Raw genomic sequence first — 24,573 nt, forward strand, 5'->3', positions numbered from 1 at the left:
AAAACAGAATGGTTGTCAGTGTATCAGCCGTTCACCCTCACGATCACGTGGCTGACTGGGACCTGAGGTTCATTGCCGCTGCCCAGCATCAGGAGAGAAAATCGGACTGCATCTCGCCAGCCCGGAAAATGATCCAAATTCGAAGCATGGTTTCTACTGAACGCGTATTGCTTTTGCACCATCGCAGAGTGAAAACATCGTAATTTGAACCATGGTAAGTTGGGGACCATCTGTATATGTATATACCAGGACACAACCAGCTGAGCCCAGGTGGGATACTCCCACCCTGGATGAGGTGCTCTTGGTGCACTTCCGGACCCCAGCCAGGGTCAGGAGGAGGACGCTTAGAACCAGATGGGGGCTTGGGGATGAGCTTGGCAGAGTGAGGCCCACTTCAATGCCCTATAACCAGAGTGAGTCCATAGAGAACTTGGTCACAAGGTTCTGCCTTACCCCCGCCCCCATCCCTGAACTTTACCTGCCCCTCCCGTCCCCCCAGGAGGCGAACAGCCAGCCATAACAGGTGTTTACCACTTAACCACAGAAATCATTATTGTAGCACCGCTTCCCGGCCTGCCTTTGTCCCTTGGAGTCTGGAACAGAGCCAGGTCTGCCTGGGGGGCCTTTTTGGGTGAATATGGTCAGGGCGGACTGTTGCAAAACTTAGTATATATCATCTTACTGGTTTCGTTCCCTTTAAAGCGAATTCCCCTCTCCCTTGCCATCTTCACGGTCTGTGCTCACAGCTGTCAGGGAGGAGGGGTCTGAGAATTTTACCTACACTGGTTATAATGACTTTCTACTTGAGGAAACAACTGAAAAGAAACAGAACAGAGAGAGAAACCCAAAGGTCAATGCTTAAACCGGAAGATTAGCTTTTTCCCAGTGGGGTCTCAGGCAGCATGGGAGCTGGTAAATTGGGAGATTTTTGGAACGGAGATTTTGACCTTATTCATAGTGAGAGTACACTATGTGCCCTACCCCATCCCCCCACCCCCCGTCCCCTGTAACACACACATTCTACCTACACGTAGCAGGGAATTAAGAGTATTAAGTAGAAAGCTAAAAGAATCTCAGAGCCCCAGACTTAGCATTAAAAGTATAGGATTCAAATCAGGTGCTGCCATCAACCTGCTCTCAGTTTCATGGACTTTCTCTCTCAGAGCCTCAGTTTCCCCATGTGTAAAATGAGGAGGAAATATGGACCACAGCAATGACTCTCAACGCTGTGGGGTTCTAATCCTGAGAGCATGGAAGGGTTAAGATGATCTTTAAGGACCCTAACAGTTCTTCAAACTATAAATGAAAACTCAATTCTTGAGAGGAGAACAGTGCCATCTGCTGGTTTCACTTTGCACTTGCAAAATCCAAATACCTGCCAATGCAATGCCATGCAATTTGGTATTTATTGAGCGCCGACTCAGTGTTCAAGGCGTTGTAATGCACCTCCTAAGACACACCAGAATGAGCTCCTTTCCATATGAAGACCACAGTCTAGAGGGGACAACTGATGCATATATAAAGCCCTTTGATCCAAGGTGGGCAGGACATGGTCCCAGTGGGATTCTATGGGAAAAAGAGGTGGAAAGCCTGGGGCCAGGGCCAGCTTCGTGGGCTTGTGACCTTGGCAGTCACCCAAGGCCCTGTGCTTAGCAGGGCCCTGCCTTGATTTCATGCTCTGCTATCGCTGTCTTGAAATTCTTAATAATTTTTGAACAAGGGGCCATATATTTTCATTTTGCCCTGGGTCCTACAAATTATGTAGCCAGTCTTGCCTTGTGGAAATCTTGAAGAAGTTACTCTGTGAGCTGAGTTTGGAGAACAGGGCAGCAGTGGAGAAGAGGAAGAAACCTATTCTAGCAAAGGGAGGGGGAGGGGGAGGGGAGTATGATGTTAGATGGATTCAGGCTCGCGGCAGGGAAGACGTCCAAGGACAGTCCAGCAGCTGGAACTCAGAAGACAGGCCAGGGTTGGAGCTGTGAGGCCACAGACTTTCAGGTGGGTGCGTAGGCAGAACCAAGTGTCCTGGGGTGCCCTGAGGGGAGTGCAAAAAAAGCCAGAGCTGCATGGCTGGGCCTGGGCTTTCAGGCCAACCTAGGTCCTTGGCTTCTGGGACTCCTGCCTTGTGGAGTGGTAGAGGAAGTTCTTGAGGGCAGGGCTGGAGAGGCCCTTGAGCCCTAACTCCCTGTGTGATGTGCTAAGAAACTCCTCTTGGCCTCTTTTCAAGTGGCTTCCTGCTTCGACATCATCACGGGGCAGTGAGCTCAAACTCTCCTAGGGCAGGCACTCATGTCGAGGACATTTTCCTCTCAATTTGCTCTCTGTGTTCCTCAGCCAGGATCCACTCTCAGGGGCCATGATAGGCTTTGAACAAGCTTCTCTTTCCCCATCATCATGGGTTTCAGCTTGCTGATGGCAGAGGACAGAACTTAGCCAAGACTTCGGGGAGCCTAAGAGCAAAGCCCATTTCGCCTCCTTGGGAAATGTCAGCTTCTTCTTTTTCGCGGGGGTTTCCATGTTCTAGGGGAAGAGTGTCACAGGAAATGAACTTAGAGTTCAAAGGAAGACCCAGAGGGGTGAGAGCTCTCAACCCACATTTCAGACCAGTTCTCCCCATTCAGCACCCCCAGGGGCTGGTACGAGTAGCTGGCACCTCTGAGATCTGCCTCATTGTTCCAAAAGCCCAAGCCAGGACCCGCCCCGTAGAGCGTGGACTTGGCAGAGGGTGGGAAGGCTGGGTAGGGATGAATTTTGATTTGGTCCCTGGGCTCCAAGCAAAGAAGCTACTTTCTTGGCTGGCTTAACGGCCAGTCAATCCCTGGAGTTCTCCCTGGAGTTGCCCTCGGAAAGTTTTGTTTTGTGTCCTGTGGTTGCCCCTGGGCCTGGGGTGCAACTTCGCTTGAGGTGGAGGGATAGTTAGTAGGGTAACTTATCCCCAGAGGCAACAGGTGGTCACCGGGACAGGGACTCAGGGATGCTGGCTGCTTCTGAACCCCCATTCCTCCTCCAGAAAGGGTCACAGATGTAAGCTATCTGCTCCATCGCACGTGTGGTCCTTTCCTCTGTGTGTATGGGGGGCGAAGTATACTGGGGCACCTCCCTCTGTGTGGAGGTGGGTCATACAGATCAGACTCTGCCTTGGAGAGGAGTTGATGCTAGCACAGCAGAGCAATCTCTGACCCTCAGGACTGCATTTTACTGGGCCTGTGAGAGAAATGCCTGGATAGACAGTTAAGATGGCAAGACCTGACCACCACACCAGGGACCTAACCAGCTACCAAAGTTGCGGACCAGAGACCAAACAGCCCGCATGGGTACTGTGCCTGGCTCCAGCCATAGGAAGAATAAGAAGGGTTAGGGCTTTGTATTGCAGGGTGAAACCCAGTACTCCAGGCCACGGCCCCCATGCTCCAGAAGGGACTCAGTGCTCTGAGTGGGATCCAGTGTTCCACGTAAGACCTGGTGCATCGGGGCAAGCAGTCCATGCCTCAGGAGCCCATTACCCCTTGCCCGGATGTGTGAAACTATGGATTTCCTCCTCTAGGGGAGACACAGCTGCCGGGAGGGGAAATGCTCTAGGCTTGGAATTTCACACACATTTCAGAGTGTATGAAACTGTATGCAAGACACATAGAGAGATGGAGAAAGACAAAGATGGAGGGATCGGGGATGCACAAATAAGAGAGATTTACAAAGTTACTGTGGGAGAGAGAGTGTGTGATTGATTTAGAGAGTGAACCAGACACAAAGACAGGGAAAGCCACACTCCTGACTGGACACAAGGGAGCGTCACTCAGCTTGTGTCTTCCTAGCTGGAAAAGGACGAGGGAGTGACCCGTGCTAGACCCACAGGGACGCGTTTCTACGGCGAGAGGCTTCTGCTGCTCGGGCTGCAGCCTTCCCTTCCGCAGCACAGGGGCAGAGGGCAGGGCCCAGGACCCAGAAAAGCGACCGGGGCTCAGGCCCAGCGTCCGGGCCGCGCCTACTACGTCTGGATGAAGAGGTGGAAGTTGGTGCGTGTAAACTCGTGATGGATGCTCTCCAGGAGCGCATCGGCGTCAGCGGCGGGCGCGGAATCGCCCAGAGGTCCGGACCGCACGCTGTACTCGGGGGTGTAGGTGAAGGAGAAGGCGCTGGGGTAGAAGAGGCCGTCGGCACGCACGAGGCTCACGGGCACTGTGATGGGTGTGCGCAGCCAGCGCCAGTCGCTGCCGAAGGCGGCTACGTCTGGTACCACGCACACTAGGGACCGCGGGCTCCTGGGGGTGGGGCATCGAGGTCAGGGCTGCAGTGATACTGATGGCATGCATCCCCCCACCCCTAACCTGCTCCGTTCCCTGGGACCCATGGGAGTCCCCTCGCCCCCCCTCATACCTGTACATGGTTTCGGCCTCCACTTCCCCGAACCAAACCTTGAGCCCCGCGTGGAGGTTTTCACCGTGGAGCTCCAGTGTTGCCACATCGCCCCCGCCGCTCAGCTGGGGGAGGGTGAGATCAGGGGGTGTGGGAGAAGAGGTGGCCGAGAGCCCGCAGCCCTCCCGCACCTGCACTCCCACCCTCCAGCGCAGTGGGTATCCACGCCCGCCAGCGCCCCCCAGCGCCCGATTCACCTCGAGGGTGCTGATGAGAGGCACCGGAGTGACAGGCTCCCGGGTACACGCCAGGCTGGTGCTGAAGGAGAATTCCACTGACTCGGTGCCGATGATGGTCCAGCAAGAGCTGTCGTTGAGCAGCGCCTTGTTCGCCTCCTTGGGGCACGGGGAGGCCTGGGAGGGGACCCGAGAGGATGGGGATGGGGCAGAAGCCGCGGATGGTGGCTGTCAGCGTGTCCATCCAGCGCAGTGCAGAGGCTTCCGAGTTCCTAGCGTCCCGGTCCTCGGCTCTGCGGTTTACCTGCCGTGCGAGCTTGGACAAAACCCTTAAGTTCTCTCTTTAGAGTTAAATCAGCTCGCTGGACTTAGCTGGTTTCTAAAGGTGTATTTTCTTAGAATTCTAGAATTCTATTTTTTTTCAACATTGTGCAATTCTGTTCCCTAACATTCCAAAATTTAAAAATTCTTTGGGAGGGATTATTGTTCGATAATAATGTTATTTTCTACATGTTATGGTTTCCTCTCTTATGATAATATAATAGTTTATTTATATTTACAGTAATATATTGTTACTATAATAATAATAGTAATTTTCCACAATTCTGTCTTAACATTCTACGATTCTAATAGTCTTTGCTCAATAATACTCAATACTATTACTTATTATTATTTTAATTTACATTCTACAATTTTATATCACAACATTCTATGACTTTAATATCCTTTGGGAAGGAGTATTGCTCCACACCAGCATCACTATTTTTTCTACATTCTCTGATTCTGTCCCGATAGTCTACGATTCTAACATTCCACGGGAGGCAGTATTGCTCAGTAAGTAGCAGCCATGAAGATGATGATGGTGACCTTACATTCTACGTTCTCTGCGTTCTGACTTTCTGGGACGCCTTGGTGCTGATATTCTCAGCTTCTCACCTGAAACTGCACCACCTTCTCTGTGGCGAGACATAAGTAGGTGCCACCCTCTCCCGGAGGACCACCTGGGAACTGGAACGCACACTTGTGCAGCTGGGAGATGGGCTCATCCACGTCGAGGAGTGCACACTGTTTAGCTACTTTGCGGATGATCTACAGCAAAAGGGTGGGAGGAAGCGTGGCAGCAGGTTGCCTGGGTGCCCACAGGCTTCCCTTCTCTCTTTCTGCTACTTCGATAGCCAGGCAGGACACTGGCATATTCCCCCCACGCCAGCACTCTACCTCCATCCAGCCCCACAAAGCACTGAGTATCCCAAGTGAGGATAGGTGTCATCACGCTTTGGGTTCTCACTCTCCAACGCTGCACTTGTGGGTCACACCTTCTGTGTGGATCTGGGGGGACCCCTCCAGCTGTGCCCTTCCTTCCCATACCATCGGAGGTAGTGTGATGCCTGTGACCGTGCAGATCAATTGCACCAGGGAGCCGTAGTGGACGTAGCCCTCTCGAGGTGGGAAGTCTCCCTGGGAACAGTGTTCATCAGCTGGGAGTAAAAAGAAGGAAGGAAGGAAGGAGGGTTTCAGGGGCCCCGAGCTTCTGCCCCAAATCCCACCCTTCTTGCCTCTGGCTCCAACTCACACTGCACATGGGTCTTATGGGCAAGGCTGGCACACAGGAAGGCAGCTAAGGCTGAAGATTCTCAGCCTGGTGATGTCATTTGTGGCCATCCTTGCAAATGGCTGCCCCCTAGGGTGGGGGCTGAGTTGAGGGAAGGGGCTGGACACTGGAGTCTGACTAGCTTGGATCAGTCACCAACTCACTGGGACCTTTGACAAGTCTTTTTGGGTTTCTGAGCCTCCATTCCATGGGGCAAATTTTACTTTCCTTGAGGAGTTATGATGAAGATTTTAAAAGGGAATGCAGGTGAAGTGCCCAGCCCCAGGCCTGCTGGTGGGATTACCCAGGTGGAGAGTGAAGGCAGCCCACTGGCGTGCACTGGCCACGAAGTCCCCATCCTCTACAGAAAGGTAGCGCGTGGAGACCGTCTGGGAGCGCAGGCGGTTGAAGAGGGAGACCTTTGAGCCCGAGGATATGCACACTGTGAGGGGAGGTGGAATCAGTGCCCCTGCCTGGCTTGGTCCCTTGGACTTGCCAGGTAAGTTCCCATTCTCTGTCCCCTGAGACAGTCTGGCTCAAAATCCCAGACACACTGGGCATTCATATGTCACTGCTATTTATCTAGCACCTGCTGTAATCCTGCTTCTGTACCTTTATCTGGTTCTTTTTGCTTGCCTGGGCATCCTTCAGTTCAATAAACAGAATTTTATCAAGTAGTTACTAAGTGCCTACTTGGTGGCTGGCACTGTGCTGGGTACTGGGTGCCAAAGGGTGAATTAGACCCAGTTTTGCTCTAGAGGAGTTCACAGTCTCAGAGGGGAGACAGGGAATAAATATAAAATTTCAATATGATATAGTGAGGGCTGGCTGGGTTAAGGAGGGCTTCCTGGAGGAGGTTATACTCTCAGCTGGGAAGCATGAAGTAGGTAGGAGTTGCTCAGGGGGCTGCATAAGCAAAGGCTGCGTGGTGTGAAACAGCAGTATATTTCTAGGGCTTGACATTGATCTCTTCCAGCCTTTTAACACAGACTCAGAGCAGCCACTTTGTTTTCTATTTGGATTTTGACCACCTGGGAGAAAGCACTGGGTCATCACCCTCTCTCCCCTCACGGTGATAGGCATACTGTCAGTGTGCAATGTATACTTAACCCAAGTTCCTATCCATTGCATAATGATGATAGCTAATGCTTATTGCGTTTCAGGTACTGTTTTAAATGCTTAAAATGTGTTAGCCCTTTTGCTTCTCTTAACAGCCCTCTGAGGTAGATAATATTATCTCTACTCAAGAGAACAACTCCCTCTAGATCACACAGCTAGCCAGTGGCAAAGCCAGGATTGAAACCCAGGCCGCCTGGCTCCAGAATCTGCACCCAAAACCATCACACTATACCACTTTACCCCTCCCTGGCCCTTTCCTGACACCAAGGGCCAGCCAGAGCACTGCCTGGATCTGAGACATTCTTCAAGGTTTTTAACAGACAGTAAGTAAGGTGTAGGAGTGGGAGCTGGGCTTCACCATCACATTGACTCAAGTTCAAACCTTGGGTGGGCCACTTTCTAGCTGGGCAAACTTAGGCAAGTCACCTATAAGGTGACAGGCCCAAATATTTCTTTTCCTCCTTCCTTCCTTCCTCCCTCCCTCTCTCTATCTCTTTCTTTCTTTCTTCCTTCCTTTCTTTTCTAGCCACGCTGCATGGCATGTGGGATCTTAGTTCCCTGACCAGGGATTGTACCTGCATGCCCAGCAGTGGAAGCGCCGAGTTTTAACCACTGGACCGTCAGGGAAGTCCCAGGCCCAGATATTTCTTAAATGAATGGATGAATGTTCCAAACCTCATTTTCCTCAACTATGACTCACCTTACAAGGATGAGCATCGAACAGGGTGATGTATGTATATACCTGCCAAGAAAATCCCCCATCCCCTACTTCCCCCTTTCATCTTCCAGCGAGGGTAGCAGTGATGTTGTCATTGTCATTCAGGCTTTGTTTCCTCATATTTTCAAAGCCATCAGCCCTAGGATTTGTCACTTGGCATCCAGGGCAGTACTTATCTCAAACTGTCTCTGATCAGCTGTGTGTGTCTCTCTCCTCTGCTAGGCTGTCCGCTCCTCCAGAACAGATACTTGCATATACATCAGGCACTGAATAAATATTTTCAACTGAATTTCCCCTGCCCTTTCATTATCACTTTTAATCTGGTTTTAGCGCAGCACCTACCGGCCATTTTGGGGACCCCCGACCTCAAGTCGGCCTCTGTCCCCTTTCCTCTAATCTTGCCTCTCCAACTTCTCCCACTCCCCGACCTAAGCCACACCTACTTACCCAGACCCCGCCCCTTCCGGCTCAAACTCCACCTCTCCCACTCTGACCCCACCCCTACAATCCAGGCATCTCCCCTCCCCGCTCCCAAACCTAGCGGCTTCCAGACCAGGGGCACCTCCCCGCCCCGCCCAGCGGCCAGGCTCCACCCCGCTCACGGTCGGTGTTTTTCAGCGACTGCTTCTTCTGCGAGGGTTTGGAGATGACCTTGATGAGGCGGCTGTGGAAAGTGCCCAGTTCCCGCCCACCTCGCAGCACTAGCCGCAGCACCAGCCGGAAGTGCTTCCTCTTGTCTGCGTCCGAGATGTACAGGGTCTTGGCGCAACCGAATTCCTACAGGATTGGCGGTGATGGGGTCGTCTCATCCCCCCCCCCCCTCAGTCCCTGGATGAACTGACTTTCCCCAGTTATCTGACGTCCGCCCCGTCGGACGTGACATAAAGCTGCACGTCCAAGCTCTTGGGCTCACCCTCAAGGCAGAACCCCGGTCTCTCGGCATCCCCACCTATCTTTTGGCTTCTGCAGGGGAGTAAAGGAGCCCCCCTGCACCAAAGAGAGAGGCAAGGATGGGAGCAAGAATCGAACCCCCTTCCCATGAGCTCTCACCCTGGAGTCCGGCTGCTCTTCGAAATTCAACTTCTGCGTCTCGGCAGCGCTGCCGGACGCGCCGTCCAGTCCCATGTAACCGCAGACGATGGGCCCGGTCTCCCCTGCCTGGTGGGCTGGAAAGGGACGCGAGCGGGCTCTGGAAGGACTCAAGTGTCAGGCAAGCTTAGTTCTCGCCGCCAGAGGGCGCGTTGAGACTGCGACTGAGAACCGCCCTGCTCCCGAGCCCTACTGAGGGTCCCCTTACAGAGGGAGGCGCCCGGCATCCCTGGAGTCCGCCCTCACCTTGGCCCTGCACTGGCTTCACCCTCCATCCGGGACCTGCAAGGTAGACACAGGGCGGGGGGCAGAAGAACCTGCGGAGACATGTAAGCGCTGGACTCGTGTATCCATCTCCACTTGACTGTCCTGTAGGTGTCTCAAAGGTAGCAAAGACCCGACAGAATCCTTGATTCCCCCCACCACCCACACCTTTCTCACCGCTCTCCCCAGGTTTCTCCATGACTGTGAACCCCATTAACACCCGAATCTTTCTTTCGTTCACATTCCTCATTCAGTCCATCTGTAAGTCCTATCCACTACCTTTAAAACATATCCAGAATCCACTGACTTCTCACCACCTCCACCTTCGTCCCTGTACTGCCATCACTTTTTGCCTGGACCTCTGCATCAGCCTTCCAACTGGTCTCTCTGCTTCCACTCCTACCCGCTTCAACCTGTTTTTCACACAGCAGCCAGAATGTGTTTTTTAAAAAATTTTTTTAGAGTGTGTTACTCATCTTCTTAAAATCCTCCAGTGGTTTAAATTCAAAGTCCTCACATGATCTGGGCCCTGCTTACCTCCCCAACTTGACTTCCTGCAATGCCCACCTCTTTCTCTAATCGCAGCCACTCTGACATCTTTGTGTGTGTGTGTGTGGTATGTGGGCCTCTCACTGTTGTGGCCTCTCCCGTTGTGGAGCACAAGCTCCGGATGTGCAGGCTCACGGGCCCAGCCGCTCCACTGCATGTGGGATTTTCCCGGACCGGGGCACGAACCCGTGTCCCCTGCACCGGCAGGCGGACTCTCAACCACTGCGCCACCAGGGAAGCCCAACTCTAACATCTTTTGTCTTGGAACAGGACAAGCTAGTACTGTGTCAAGGTCTTTGTGTTTTCTGTTCCTTCTAATTGGAACACGCTTCCCCGTGATCTTCTCATGTCTGGCTCCATTTTCACATTCAAGTCTTAGTTCAGAAGTCACCTCCTTAAAGGGCCTTTCTACCACCTTGATCTTGCTAGCTAAAGTACATCCCTGCTCCTCAGTTTCTATCACCTTACCTCGTTCTATTTCCTTTCTAGCTCTCATCACAATCTGGAAGCCTCTTGTTTACTGATTTGTGAGGAGTTTATTGTCTGTCTCTCCCACCCTAGAGTGAAGATGCCAGGAGGGCAGGGACCATAGCTGTCTTGTTCAACTGTATGCCCGATGCCCAGCAGTGCCAGAGAGCCTGACACATGATAAGCACTCAGTAGGTAGTTGTGGAATGGAAGAATGAATGATTGGGTGAATGAGTGAGTGAATGGAGACTAGAAATTCACAGGAAGGTTCTGCTATAAACCAAAGTCAAGGCGGATGGTGGCTGAAGGAAAAGACCCCTGATTGGCCAATAGCTGAGCCCTGAGTCCTCTCCAGGTTCTAAAAGACACTAAAAAGGGAGGGGCACATAGGGCAGAAGGTCAGGTCGCAGGGACCTTGGAGGGCCACTGAGGGACCTACCGCTTCTCATTTCCATATGATTTCTGGGCCACCTTGGCGTGCAGGATCCGCACCGTTTGCTCGCACTGTTGCTGTAGGCACTGGCGCACACCTTCCCTCAGGACCGAGGCGGGCTCTGCGGATGACCTGGGAGTGGGGACAGGCCGGCCGCCCGCAGCAGGGAGCGTCAAGGGGCGAGGTGGCATAGCACCCGAAGGGGGCAGGTGGAATGCAATGTATGGGAGGAAGGGACCGTTCTAGGTCTGCCCCCTCGGGGTCAAAGAGAAGAAGGCTTAGGCAAGGGAGGGGACTTGGGTGCAAGCTGTGGGCTAAATATTTGGGTTGCGTGGTGCTCACTGAGGTCTGCCTGGAGACCACCCGGGACCACCCAGGTGCCATTCCGCAGGTCTGGCTCCATGCCCATTGCAGCCTGGAGCACTGGGGAGAGGCCCCAGAGGCACAAAGGCCCCGCTTGTGCCGGTCTTGTGATGGAGGCAGAGTTTGTGAGGGTGCCTGGCTTCCCTGCACCCTGGGGGGAACCCATCCCGGTGCAGTCTTGATGGGCGCGAGCTTTTGCTGGACCCCTGGACCAGAGCGCCCTCTCGCCTACCTGCAGATGCCTGGAAAAATGGACGGGCCCCCAAACTGTGTGCCCAGGATCCTGGGGGAATATTTTCGTCTTTTCCAGGTTAAAGCAACACTCTCAACCCCCTTTCTCCCAAGAGAAGGCGCCTGTTGCTGTCTTAGCTTTCCTTCTCCTGATTACAGGGCCTCCATCGGCCCTGTGGAGTGGGCCAGTTAGAGCCTAGGGGCCTGGTGGCATCGCCGCCTGGGAGTTTTGATGGGTGAGGGTGATGGGCCCAAGACCTAAGTAATTGCAGAGACCCTGGAAAGGCGTCGGTGATGGCGGAATTTGAGGGACCACCAGGTGGGGCCTGGGAAGAGCAATGAACCCTGAGGCTGCCTTTCTGAACCCTTTACCCTCTTCGTAGGATCCGAGTGCGGGGCCTCTCCCCACCCCTGGAGGGGACGGCGGGGGACAAGAGCCGGGCCGCGCCCTCGGAAGCGGAGCCAAGCAGCCGGCGGCCGAGCCAGGCCCCGCTCCGCCCCTTGGGGCTCTCCCCGGGGAAGGGCCTCGGAGGCTTCCAACGCATTCCAGCTGCGGAGAGCGTAGCCGCCCAGCCTCCAACTGTAGCCCGATTCCGGCCCCGCAGCTGGCGTCTGCAGCTCCAGGGGTGGCGGGAGCAGGGGTCGCCGCGCTGGCCCCGCCCCAGCCCTCGGAGGAAGGGGGGTAGCTTCCTACCAGTGGGAGGGGTCGCGGCCCGCGTTCCCCCTCCCCACCCGCCAGCCCCCGGGTTAAATGCGGCCGCTGCCTCCACTCGCTCCAGCTGCCTGGCCGTCCGCACCTTGGGCACGCTGCCCGAGCCGTTACCTGGTCCAACTGCCCGGGAGGCTCCGCCCGTCGGCTCCACTCCGCGGCCGCGCCTCCGAGCTGTCCGGCAGGCTCAGGTGAGTCAGAGGGCCTGGGTGCGTTGAGGGGTCTGCGGGGAGCAGGCATCCAGCCAGATCAGGCGACCGTATTTAAGCGCGGCTGCACCGCCTACGATGCCCCCGTCTGACCTGCCGTGCCCTTCCCCATCTATGTAGGGTCCTTTCCAAATTGAGGCCCCAGCAGCACGGCCGCCAAAATGGAGAGGGGGGAATTTTTCCCTGACCTCCTCCCTCCAGGAACCACCAGCCCCCCGCCGCTCCCCCGAACGCCCTCAAAGTGTTTATTCTTCAGCCAACTCTTGAGGAATTATTCGCAGGCCTCTCCTCCCTCAAGTGTCCACTTTCCCCACCCTAAGGGCATTTCTTCTTAAAGCAATGATTAACCGCCTCAGAGGCGCTCCGGATTCTAGTGTCAGCCTTGTCACCTTGCCACGTTGCTGTGTGACCTGGGCAAGACATTACCCTCTCTGGTCCTGGTTTCTTCCTCTGTAGAATGAGGGGTTGGAAAGGTGATGAACTTTGAGGAAAGCGCTATTTCGACTTTCTAGGATTGGGTGGAGGTGGGGTGCCAGGCGAGATGTTGGCTCAGGCCAAGAGCAGGATAAGGGGAAACTTAATCAAAGTTTAGGGGCTCAGAGCCTTCTGCAGGTAGGAACGGATGGGAGGCAGCGAAGGCCCCTTGTGCCTTTACCCTCATACTCCGCAGGGGTGCTCACCTGCCTAGACTGTGGCCCAAGCTGGAGAAGGCATTCCACACCCTCCCACCTCCAGCTGGCACATCTGGCTTAGTCACCCTCCCATGACGGGTCATGCCAGAGGGATTTTTGTTCCTCTACCAGGCCTGAAAGGCGAAGACGGTGAGGATCCAGGACGGGAAGGGCGCCTGTCGCTCCCCCCAGGCACCCGACCTTGCTCAGAATAGGACCATTCACGGAATTGGGGAGGGGGGCGGGGCTGCGGTTGGATTAGGGGCAGCTGGCCCCCTCTGCCAAGAAACAGAAACAGAAAAATGGCTAACACAGCTTCAGCAGGGGGTGCGGGGGTGGGGGTGGGGTGGGGACCCCAGGGAGCGAATGGAAGGAAAAGAGGTGACGCCTAGGGACCAGGTTGCCAGACAGCTCAGAAGGGAGAAGGGGAGCCAGGAGTCCTAGGTTCCTTTGCAGCTCGGCGGGCCACCTTCTTGGGCCTCACTTTTCCCCTCTGTACAATGGGAGTCCTTCATGACTCTCAAGGGGCGTCGCCAAGGGCCGCGGGAGAGTGAGCGCTCACCTGCCCCCACAGTGTCCATGGCTGCGCTCCGAGGCCCGGGCCGGCTCGCGTCCGGGGCGCGTCCAATGCCACTGTCCCTGAAACCCTGCGCAGTTCTGCTCTTTGGCCCTAGCGCCGGATATATTCTGCCCGGGCCTTATCTCCAAGGCCCTGGGGCTCCCAGCCCCCTATTTGCTTTGGGCAGGGGCACCTGCTGGGCAGATGTGGGCTTCCCACGGCCGCCTAACCAACGCAGCCAGACGCGCGAAGGCCCCCCCTGGCGGCGTCTCCTGAGAGCTGGCGGGAAGGGGCGGCGCCAAGTCGCGACTTCATCTGCGTGGAGGGTTTAGGCCAACGCGATGCAGGCCTGCATTGGGGAGGTGCCTGTTTGGCTGAGGGGTGGGTTGGGGGGTGGGCGGGAGGACAGTCACACAGAGGCGCCTTGTGTGCAGAGAGGAGGGGGCGCGGTGGGGAATGGTTTCCCTCTTCAAAGGTTCACGCGGGCTGGTTCTCGGAACCCCACAGGCTTCGGATTATATCCTGGTGCAGCCACTTTCTTGCCGCGCGACTTTGGGTACTAGCGCTGAAGTTTTCTGAGCCTGTTTCCTCATCTGTGCAATGGGAACAACAGCAGCCTTAGACCCATAGAACTGTCGAGAGGGTTCAATGAATGCCACGATGCATGAGAAACGTTTGACATCGTGGCTGGCATTAAGGAAAGGCTTTTCCTTTTTATTTTATTTTATTTTAAATATTTATTTATATATTTAGCTGTACCGGGTCTTAGTTGTGGCATTCAGGATCTAGTTCCCTGACCAGGGATCAGACCCAGGCCTCCTGAATTGGGAGCGTGGAGTCTTACCCACTGGACCACCAGGGAAGTTCCAAGGCTTTTCCTTTTTAAATTCTGTATCTTTTTAATCTACTTTCTATTTATTTACTCTTCTGCAGTTCTGCAAAGCGGAATTCCTTGTGTTTCCAGCAATCTCACCGTGATGAAATTTTTTTATTACAAAAAATTTCAACATACACAAAACTAGAGAGATTAGTAAAATAAACCCATGACCCTCCTCCCCCTCAAAATGCCCATCACCTAGAATAAGCGCTCTGCAAATTCTATTGCTTTGCCATTTTCCTTCCTCCCTTCAGGCTCTGATACCTCTGTTCTCTGTTCCCCGAGGGCAATGAAGGGGCTTCTATGTTCGCTGCTGCCCATGTTGCTGTTCCTTCTCCAGCCCTGGGAAACCCAGCTCCAGTTCGCAGGTGAGCCAGAGCCCAGCCCTCAGAAGCAGGGGGAGGGGAGCAAAAGCAGTTCTCCATCTGCAGCCAACTGCCTGCTGGGGAGAGAAAAACAAGAGCTTTGGAACCATAGGGGTTGGGTTCTCTGGGCCTCAGTTTTCCCATCTGTAGGATGTGGCTTGGAGGTACCCAAGTTGGGCTTAGTTGGAGTTTAATTTTTTTTAAGTTAATTGAAAAAAGTCAGGAGACTTCACATAAAAACCCCAATTTCGGGCTTCTCTTGAAAGGACCGAAGATCTGCCAACATGGGGTCCTCACGGCTGCAAGGCAACATTTGTCTGGAGCTGCCCACTTTATGAGCTATACGGGCTCTCTGGGTCCTCCGTCCTAACCCAACACATTCACTCATTTATTTATGTTGCCTGCCTAGCTCCCGTAGGCATTTGAGTTTGCGACGTCCCCTCGCCCACCTCCCAAATGGATAACACCTCCTCAGTATAGCCCTCAGAGCTGTAGGATAGAGATTTGGTGCTGTCTCCCAGCCCAGGCCCTCCTCAGATGCTGCGTGAGTGGATGGAGCTAACCTGCATTTGCTAGGTTAAGACTGTGCTGGGCGCTGTTACACTGGGAGAGCACCATTCCGCCCTGGATTTCTGTGGGGTTATCCCGGGAGGTGAGGCTTGGCTAACCTAGGAAAGTCCTCCCTGATCTCCTCTCAGGTCCCAGGTGCCGTACTGGGCCCCTGGATTTGGTGTTCGTGATTGACAGCTCGCGCAGTGTGCGCCCCTTCGAGTTCCAGACGATGCGGCAGTTCCTGGTGGGCCTCCTCCGGAGCTTGGATGTGGGGCCCAACGCCACGCGCGTCGGCGTGATCCAGTATTCGAGTCAAGTGCAGAGCGTCTTCCGGCTCGGAACCTTCTCACGCCGAGAAGATATGGAGCGCGCCATCCGCGCCCTAGTGCCACTGGCGCAGGGCACCATGACCGGGCTGGCAATCCAGTATGCCATGAACGTGGCCTTCAGTGTGGCCGAGGGTGCGCGCCCGCCGGAGGCGCGCGTGCCGCGCGTCGCTGTCATCGTGACCGACGGGCGGCCCCAGGATCGCGTGGCCGAAGTGGCGGCGCAGGCGCGCGCCCGCGGCATCGAGATCTACGCCGTGGGGGTTCAGCGCGCGGACGTGGCCTCCCTGCGCGCCATGGCGTCTCCCCCGCTGGACGAGCACGTCTTCCTCGTCGAGTCCTTCGACCGTATCCAGGAATTTGGCCTTCAGTTCCAGCGCCGGCTGTGTCGTGAGTGAGGGGAGCGCTGGAGCGAGACTCGAGCTCTCCAACCGCTCCGATTCCCATTCCCACCACAGTGAATCCCATTCCACTCCCGGCTGGCCCCGCCCACGCCATCTTTAGCCCCGCCCAACAGGGCGTGGAGTTTGCCCTGGCCTACCGAGGGTTGTGTGGAATTCCAGCTCTGCCCATTTTTGCTCAAGGCTTCGCCCACAAGGAGCAACGTTCAACGTGCCCGCGTACCTTGATGAGCTGTTGTGGTTTACCACAGGCTTAATGTCTAACTCCAGAACCGCCTCTCTACGCAAGACGCACCACCCCTCAAGGCTGAGAGCCATCGCCCACCCGGGAGTCAAGCCCCGCCCACTTGGGGATGACCCCGCCCACTCTCGTCTTAGCTCCTCCCACAATACTGCAAGATCTGTTTTCGTCACACCTTGAGTTATGCCGCTTACCTTGATTTAGCATCTCTCTTCTTCCTCTACTTTATTTACACCGTGTAGTCCTCCCTTATCCCACTGACACCTCTGGCCCCGTGCTCCCGTCTTCCGAGCCTATTCACAGGGGCCACTGAGGCCCTATACTTTCCCTAAGCCCTTCCACCTGTATTGGCCCCTCTCAACCGAGTCATATTCCATCTAAAGACATCCTTGAGCATGGGGTCTGCTGTGACCGCATTCAGCTCTCTCTTGGAGGGTTCTCCCCATCTGTCCCCTGCTGATTCTACTCTTTCATGTCCTCAGGAAAGGACCTGTGTGCTGAGGGGGGACACGGCTGCCAGCACCAATGTGTCAGCTCCCCTGGCACGTTCCACTGTGCCTGCAACCCCGGCTACAGGCTAGCAGCAGATGCCAAGAGCTGTTTGGGTGAGAGCTACCCCCACCCTTCAGTCTCACTGGTCCTGAGCCTTCTGTGGCCCCCCATTGGCCTAGCATCAGTACAATGAGTCTGGAAGGGCCTTTGCAGGTCAAAGTCCAGCTCCCTCACTTTACAGGTCTAGGAAAGGGAAGGTGTCGCTTGGGGTCACGTAAGTCCTTGGTGGGACCAGGGCTAGAAATGTTGACCTCACAGAGGTCATACAGTTAATACAGTTAAGTGTATTTTCTATAGCCTTCTCTCCCCCCTCTTTCAGGCTTATCTCCTACCTGGCTCCAAAATAGCTCCCAAACTTGTGTAATTTCACAGGCATATCCTTACTGTTTCTGTTACTTGACAGATTTGGGGTCTCCATACATCCCCTACATTCCCCACCCCCATATACACTGCTCATTCCTGCTTCTGCATCTCAGTTCTTTCCGGGCTGCTCACCTGGGCTGCTCTTGCCACTCTTCTTTGTACCTGCAGATCTCTCAAGGCCTGGTTCTTCATTTTTGCTTTCTGAAAAGCTATGACACACAATGCCTTGCTTATACAGTTGGGATTCCTCCCCCCCCCCCGTGTATATATGTCCAATCCTTTGATCATAACGGCAGCTGCCATTTACTGTATGCCAGATTAGCATTAGACATTAAGCTAGGAGCGTTACATGCATCATCTCTCAACCTCACAACATTCTGGAAAAAGAGGTCCTGTGTTTCCAATAACCCAGATGTCAGCTGAGGTCTTCTTGTTTCTGGGGCTTAGAAAAGGCTGGCGTGAAACCCCATTTGATGACCTGTGAACATTCAAAACCCTTCTCAAGATCTCTGGGAATTCCCCAAGTGCTTACATTCTGTGATCACCTCTAGCTCTGAGCTTCTTCTGAATTCAAGTTATGGGTCCTCACGCAGTTTCTCAATCACACATGCTGTTCTTGTCCTGTGCATGTACATCAGCCTCTTCCTTGGTTGACTCACTTGTGCACACAAGGGCATGTGTGTTTATATGTTAAGTCGTGCATACGTCTATTTTAGTAAAGGTGGGGGGTGGACAGAGGTGTGACTTACATCTAAGTGAAGTCAAACACACACACAGAAAAAGAAACACCCATTATTTATAATTGAATGTTAGGCACCCTTGATCCTGAAAGTCCTCAGTCACCCCACTGTAGGGGATTTTCCATTGGCAAACTCAACCTACAGTAAATCATCTCCACACCATCTCTCTTGTTCTTTTTTTGCTCTCTTCACTCCCCATCTCTTTTCTAGGAACCCCACATTCTCACACTTTTATGCAGGGCATCTCATCTCTCTCCAGCCCCTATTCCCCAGCTCAGCTCTAGGCCATGTTTGCACATCGAAGCCAATAGTTCACCCTCCTCAGGAGGCAGTTGTAAATAGCAATTGTTCTCTTCCATCTGTTCATCCCCATTTTGCAGATGGGGAAATAGAGGCTCAGACAGGTAAAGTGGCAGAGCCTCACTAACTCTGGTCCTCCTCTGTGAGTTAGTGAACATCTTGAGGGCAGGGGTCCTGTCTTCTACAACTGTGGATTCCCATTCTTATGCCTGGCTCAGTCATGAGCCCACTGGGATACATCTGGGGCTTGGATTGGGAGGGCCGCTTGGCTCAGTAGGAAGGGGGCCTTCGCTTGGAGAAATCACAGATGGCTGGGTACCACCCCAGACTAATTAAATCAGGATTTGGGGGGGGGGGTTGGGGTCTGGGCATAGGTATTTTTTAAAAGCTCCCCAGGTAGTTGTGCTGTCAGGGCTGAGAAGGGCAGCCCCAGGGCATAGCCTGACCTCACCTCTTCCTCAGCCCTCGACCTGTGCACTGAAGGGACCCATGGCTGTGAGCATCACTGCGTCAGCTCCCCGGGCTTCTATTTCTGTCGCTGCCGAGCTGGCTTTGTACTCCAGCAGGACCAGAGGAGCTGCAGGGGTGAGTGAACCCCCCAGTTAGCATCTGGACCGAGGTCTCTGATGGCTCCAGTCAGAAGTGACATCTTGCTGTCTCTTCCTTCCCACCAGCCATTGACCACTGCAGCTTTGGGAACCACAGCTGCCAGCATGAGTGTGTTAGCACCTTTGGTGGGCCACGGTGCAGCTGCAGAGGGGGCTACAACTTGCTGCCCGACGGCAGGAGCTGTCAGGGTGAGGAGGGGTCTCCTGCATTTGTGCAGAGAGACGAGGGATCTTAGCTGGTGGAGTCCACCCTGACTCGTTCTGTCTTGTCTCTCCTTTAAGCCCAAGACCTGTGCAATGGCGTAGACCATGGATGCGAGTTCCAGTGCGTGAGTGAGGGCTTCTCTTACCGCTGCCTGTGCCCTGAGCGGTGGCAGCTCCAGGCAGATGGCAAGAGCTGCAGCCGTGAGTTATGGGTGGGAGGGGGTTCTGTCTGCCTCTGACCCACTGCCCACATTATGAGTATCCTTGACTCTGTCCTGTCCTCGCTGTGGCCCAAGAATGTGGTATGAGTGTGTGTGTGTGTGCACTGGTGGTGCTGGAAGTTGGAGGATGTGCCCTGACCTGCCTCAATGTCTTTCCCTTCAATCTTCTACCCTGCTGCCAGGGTAGAAAAAAATACATATTTGATCACATTTCTCCCCTGCTCGAAAGCCTTCTGTGGCTCACCAGTGCTTACAAAATGAAGATCAAATGCCTTACCCCTGAGTTTTTCAAATGGTGGGTGTAACCACAGTGGATACACAAATAGCGGGTGTAACCACAGTGGATAACAAAATCAAATTACTGGGTCAAAAACTAGAATTTTTTGGGCTTCCCTGGTGGCGCAGTGGTTGAGAATCCGCCTGCCAATGCAGGAGACACGGGTTCGTGCCCTGGTCCGGGAGGATCCCACATGCCGCGGAGCAACTAAGCCCGTGAGCCATGGCTGCTAGGCCTGCGCGTCCGGAGCCTGTGCTTCGCAAAGGGAGAGGCCACAACAGTGAGAGGCCCGCATACCGCAAAAAAAAAAAAAAAAAAAAAAAACTAGAATTTTTTTTAAAAAAAGAAAGAGAGAAAATAGAGTTTACTGCATGGATGTAGAAAGAGTAAGTATTGTTTCACGAAACTTAATTTTAGTTATATGTGAGTATAGGTGCATCACGATGTATTGTTACATTATTATTATTAATTATTGTTATTATTTTTTTTACTGTGGGTTGTGGTCAAATTTTTGAAACCACCGCTTTAGGTCATTATAATCTAGCTTGAGACAGCCCCATCAGCCTGTCTCCTGACAAAGTTGAACATCTGAGCCATACTGGCCTGCCCATTCCCAAACGTGTCCAGGGCTCCCAGCTTCCATGCCTCTACACACATTGCCCCCAACATCTAGAATGTCCCTTCCTGCCTTGGAGAACTCCTGCTCATCCCTGAAGATCAAATCACATGTCACTACCTCCATGCAGCCTTCCTCACTAACTCCAGGAAGAATGAATTACTTCTACCTTGCTCCCTGCAAGCCCCTCTATTCAAGCACTTTCCTTGATGGTAGCAAATGGCATGCCTCACTGCTCTTCTCTATCCTGATATCCTATGGCTCAGGATTATGTTTCATTTATTGGCGAACCTCCTTCAGGGCCTAGCAAGGTCCCTGTCTCAGAACAGGGGAGGCGATCTTGTAGAGAGATTAGGAGCTTGGGTTTTGGGGTCAGACAGACCTGGCTTCAAATCCTGGCTCAGCCACTACTAGTGGTGGAAGCCAGAGCAAATAAATGACTTTATCCTCCACAATCTCAGATTCTTAGAAAATGGGGATAATACCCAAGGTTATTGGGAGAATTGAGAAAAAAATATATAAAGCACCTAGCCTGGGCTTCCCTGGTGGCGCAGTGGTTGAGAGTCTGCCTGCCGATGCAGGAGACACGGGTTCGTGCCCCGGTCCGGGAAGATCCCACATGCCGCGGAGCGGCTGGGTCCGTGAGCCATGGCCGCTGAGCCTGGGCGTCTGGAGCCTGTGCTCCGCAGCGGGAGAGGCCACAACAGTGAGAGGCCCACGTACCACAAAAAAAAAAAAAAAGAAAAAAAGCACCTAGCCCAGTGCCTGGTACATGGTAAGCTGTCAAATAGTAATGTTTCCGTTTTTATTTATTATTGTTAGTAGTGGTAAAGTGTTTAGAATTCTGTCTGATACATAGTAGATGATCAATAAATGGTAGCTATTGTGGTGATGATGATGATTAAAAAGATGCTTTTAGCACATTGCCTGGCTTGTGCTAAGCACTTAATAAATGGCAAAGATGATAACGATGCCACTGATGATAATAATAATTATCATTATTGAGCACAGTGCCTGGCATAGGAAGGACGTCACACATAGTACCTGTTATTATTATAATAAATGTTTGCGAGTGAATGAATGAGCAGGTGGCTGCTGCCAGCCAAGGATCTGATCCCTTAATCTCAGCTCTTCTCCTCGGGTGGGTGTAGGGTGCCGGGAAGGCCACGTGGACCTGGTTCTGCTCGTCGATGGCTCCAAGAGCGTGCGTCCGCAGAACTTCGAGCTGGTGAAGCGCTTCGTGAACCAGATCGTGGACTTCCTGGACGTGTCCCCAGAAGGCACGCGCGTGGGGCTGGTGCAGTTCTCCAGCCGCGTGCGCACCGAGTTCCCACTGGGCCGCTACGGCACGGCGGCCGAGGTGAAGCAGGCGGTCCTGGCTGTGGAGTATATGGAGCGCGGCACCATGACCGGGCTTGCGCTGCGCCACATGGTGGAGCACAGCTTTTCAGAGGCGCAGGGCGCGCGGCCCCGGGCGCTCAACGTGCCCCGCGTGGGCCTGGTCTTCACCGACGGCCGCTCCCAGGATGACGTCTCAGTGTGGGCGGCGCGCGCCAAGGAGGAAGGTGGGCTCGGCTCGGGCCGCGCTGGCCTGAGGTTGGGATGGATGCGGGCAGGCGGCTTTCCTGAGGCCTAGGGTAGCCCATGAATCCCTCGACCCTGCAGGCATCGTCATGTACGCCGTGGGCGTAGGCAAGGCGGTGGAGGAGGAGCTGCGAGAGATCGCCTCGGAGCCAGCCGAGCTGCACGTGTCCTACTCCCCCGACTTCAGCACCATGACGCACCTGCTGGAGAACCTCAAAGGCAGCATCTGCCCGGGTGAGCACATCGGTCTCGGGACCCCTCCCCTTCTCTCACTGCTCACCCTCCGACATCTCCCGGTCCTATTCGTTCCCGCCCCCTTCGTTGAGTGACAGCCAGGGGATGGGCTCGCTGGACAGAACCTCTTTACTCAAAGTGTGGTCCGTGGACCGGCGGCAGGGCTGTCACCTAGTGGTTTGTTAAAACTACAACATTTCCAGCGCTCTCCAGACCTACCGAATACAGTTTTGCACTTTGATGAGACCCTCAGGGGATTAGTGTTATGTTAAAGTGTAGGAAGCATTGGACTAAACTACCTGTTCCGCAAATTAGTGGGCGTTCAGAATAATTTGGGGGGAATTTGTTCAAAGCCACGCCCAACTCAGCATTGGTAAGGGGAGCCACATCATAAGCCCTTTACCTTGTTGGAATTCAACTTTACAGACCCGGCAAAGGGGCAGGACTGGGTGTGTTTCAGGTACACAAAGATGTGTATTAAGTATATACATTTTTAATATCTATTTATTTCCTTGATTTCCCCATCTGCAAAGTTAGGAGCCTTTCTGGAACTGTTATCAATACCATTGATAAACATGACATACAGACTAAGATATAACTTTTAAATCATAACAGCAACTCTGTATTGAAGGCCAAGTGCCAGGCATTGTAGTGTAATATTAAAAATGGCCCACATTTACAGAATTCAGTGAATCTAAGATAACATCCATTGTAAGATTCATTATTTTCTATACTCCTGAGAAAAAAAGGATGCCAAATTTAACTGTAAGGCAACTGTTTTGATTTCAGAGATGTTGAAATGTATGAGGAAATAGAATTGGATCAGTGGGTCTTTAAAAAAATAGTTTTTTATTTTTGGCTGCGTGGGGCTCATGGGATCTTTTGTTGCAGCGCACAGGCTCTGTAGTTTTGGCATACGAGCTTAGTCCCCCCCCCCCCCCGCCCTGCGACATGTGGGATCTTAGTTCCCCCACCAGGGATCTAACCCCATGTCCCCTGCATTGGAAGGGGGATTCTTAACCACTGGACCACCAGGGAAGTCCCCTGGATCAGTGGTTCTTAAACATTAGTGTGCCTCAGACTCACCTGGAAGGTTTGTTAAAACACAAATTGTTGGCTCCAACCCCAGAGTTTCTGATTCAGTAGGTTGGGGGTGGAATCTGATCATTTGAATTTCTAATAACTTCCTAGGCCATGCTGATGCTGCTGGTCCAGGGACCACACTTGGAGAACCATTGGCCTCGTTGAAATACCCTATAAAGCGTTTCCTTGCGTCAGGGAATGCTCTAGATCTGCACCCTCCAATAAGGTAGCCACTAGCTACATAGGCCCATTTAAATTAAATTACATTAAATTAAATAATTGAGTTCCTCAGGTGCACTAGCCACATTTCAAGTGTTAAATAACCACCTGTGTGTTGTGGCTACCACACTGGACAAGGCAGATACAGACCATTTCCATCACTACATCAAGTTTCATTTGAACAGTGCTGCCGTGGACTCTTGCTACTCAAAGTGTGGTCCACAGACCAGCAGCATCAGCGTCACTTGGGAGTTTATTAGAAATGCAGTGTCTCAGCCCCTTCCCTGTTGAGAACAAGAATCTATATTTTAACAAGATCTGGTGATTCCAATGAGCATCAAGGTTTGAGAAACCTTCTAAGATGTGTACACACATGCACACACGAAAATCACTGAATCCTGAGCACCGCCGGACGAATAGGTGTTCTCATTGTATCCATTTTTACAGGTAAGGAAACTAAGGCTTAGAAAGGTTGAGGGGGTTTTCCAATACGTCACAGCTACCTAGCCGGTACTCATCCCAGGTCTGTCTGAATCCCAAACCCGAACACTCAGCCAGCCGTAGGCCGGGTGGAGGGATATCGGGGAGCCTCAGCCAGGGCCGGTTGGCCCTCCTCCAGCTTCTCCCTCCCCCACTCCCTGTGCCCGGCTGCCAGAGGAGGGCATCAGCGCGGGGACAGAGCTTCGGAGCCCCTGCGAGTGCGAAAGTCTTGTGGAGTTCCAGGGCCGCACGCTGGGGGCGCTCGAGAGTCTGTCGCAGAATCATATCCTTTGGGTCCAGGGGCGCGGGCTGGAGGGGAGAAGGGACCCCCGCAAGCCCTGGCGGCTTCCTTAACCGCTCACTGGCCCAGCTGACGGCGCGCCTGGAGGATCTGGAGAACCAACTGGCCACCCAGAAGTGAGGGCCGCTGGTGGCCCTGACCCGGGCAAGGGGGGCGGCCCCGCGGACTGGGCCCCCTCGTGCGCCTTCCGGGCGCTGGGGCCGGGCAGAACCTGGGTCCCCCAGGCTTGGGCTGAAGGGGAGGAGGCGCTGGCGGGCTCCCAGCGCTGCGCTCGAGCTGGCCTCGCCTGGACCAGAAGCCGGACTGCGGGGGATCGTGGGAGGGGATGTGGGGGACGCGTGCTGCGCTCAGTTCTTTGTAGGATTTCTTTTTTTGTTTTCTTTTTCTTACAAAAAAAAAAAAAAAAAAAAGAACAAAAAAATCTGGTTTCCACGGGGTCGGTGTGCGTGTCTTGCTGTGCCGCCAGG

The 24,573-nt window shown here is 53.7% G+C and overlaps 2 protein-coding genes across 2 annotated transcripts; one reads left to right on the forward strand and one right to left on the reverse strand.

The window, feature by feature from the left end:
• Positions 1–1,338: 1,338 nt before the first annotated feature.
• RBPJL (recombination signal binding protein for immunoglobulin kappa J region like) lies at positions 1,339–9,688 on the reverse strand. The gene is made up of 10 exons (XM_067011763.1): positions 9,650–9,688; positions 9,353–9,423; positions 9,068–9,206; positions 8,620–8,794; positions 6,485–6,622; positions 5,958–6,067; positions 5,526–5,678; positions 4,611–4,766; positions 4,375–4,478; positions 1,339–4,259 (listed from the first exon to the last, which is right to left on the reverse strand). The coding sequence occupies exons 2-10, from the start codon at positions 9,379–9,381 to the stop codon at positions 3,986–3,988; spliced, it is 1,278 nt and encodes a 425-aa protein (XP_066867864.1). The 5' UTR covers positions 9,382–9,423; positions 9,650–9,688; the 3' UTR covers positions 1,339–3,985.
• On the forward strand, positions 8,893–24,543 carry MATN4 (matrilin 4). Its single transcript, XM_067011762.1, has 13 exons — positions 8,893–9,492; positions 10,481–10,578; positions 11,798–12,314; positions 14,725–14,807; positions 15,503–16,072; positions 16,807–16,929; positions 18,742–18,864; positions 18,954–19,076; positions 19,170–19,292; positions 21,357–21,770; positions 21,871–22,023; positions 23,981–24,088; positions 24,168–24,543. The coding sequence occupies exons 3-13, from the start codon at positions 12,166–12,168 to the stop codon at positions 24,224–24,226; spliced, it is 2,028 nt and encodes a 675-aa protein (XP_066867863.1). The 5' UTR covers positions 8,893–9,492; positions 10,481–10,578; positions 11,798–12,165; the 3' UTR covers positions 24,227–24,543.
• The last annotated feature ends 30 nt before the right edge of the window (positions 24,544–24,573 follow it).

The sequence above is a fragment of the Kogia breviceps genome, chromosome 14 (assembly GCF_026419965.1).
Source record: "Kogia breviceps isolate mKogBre1 chromosome 14, mKogBre1 haplotype 1, whole genome shotgun sequence".
In the NCBI taxonomy this organism is placed as follows: Eukaryota; Metazoa; Chordata; class Mammalia; order Artiodactyla; family Physeteridae; genus Kogia; species Kogia breviceps.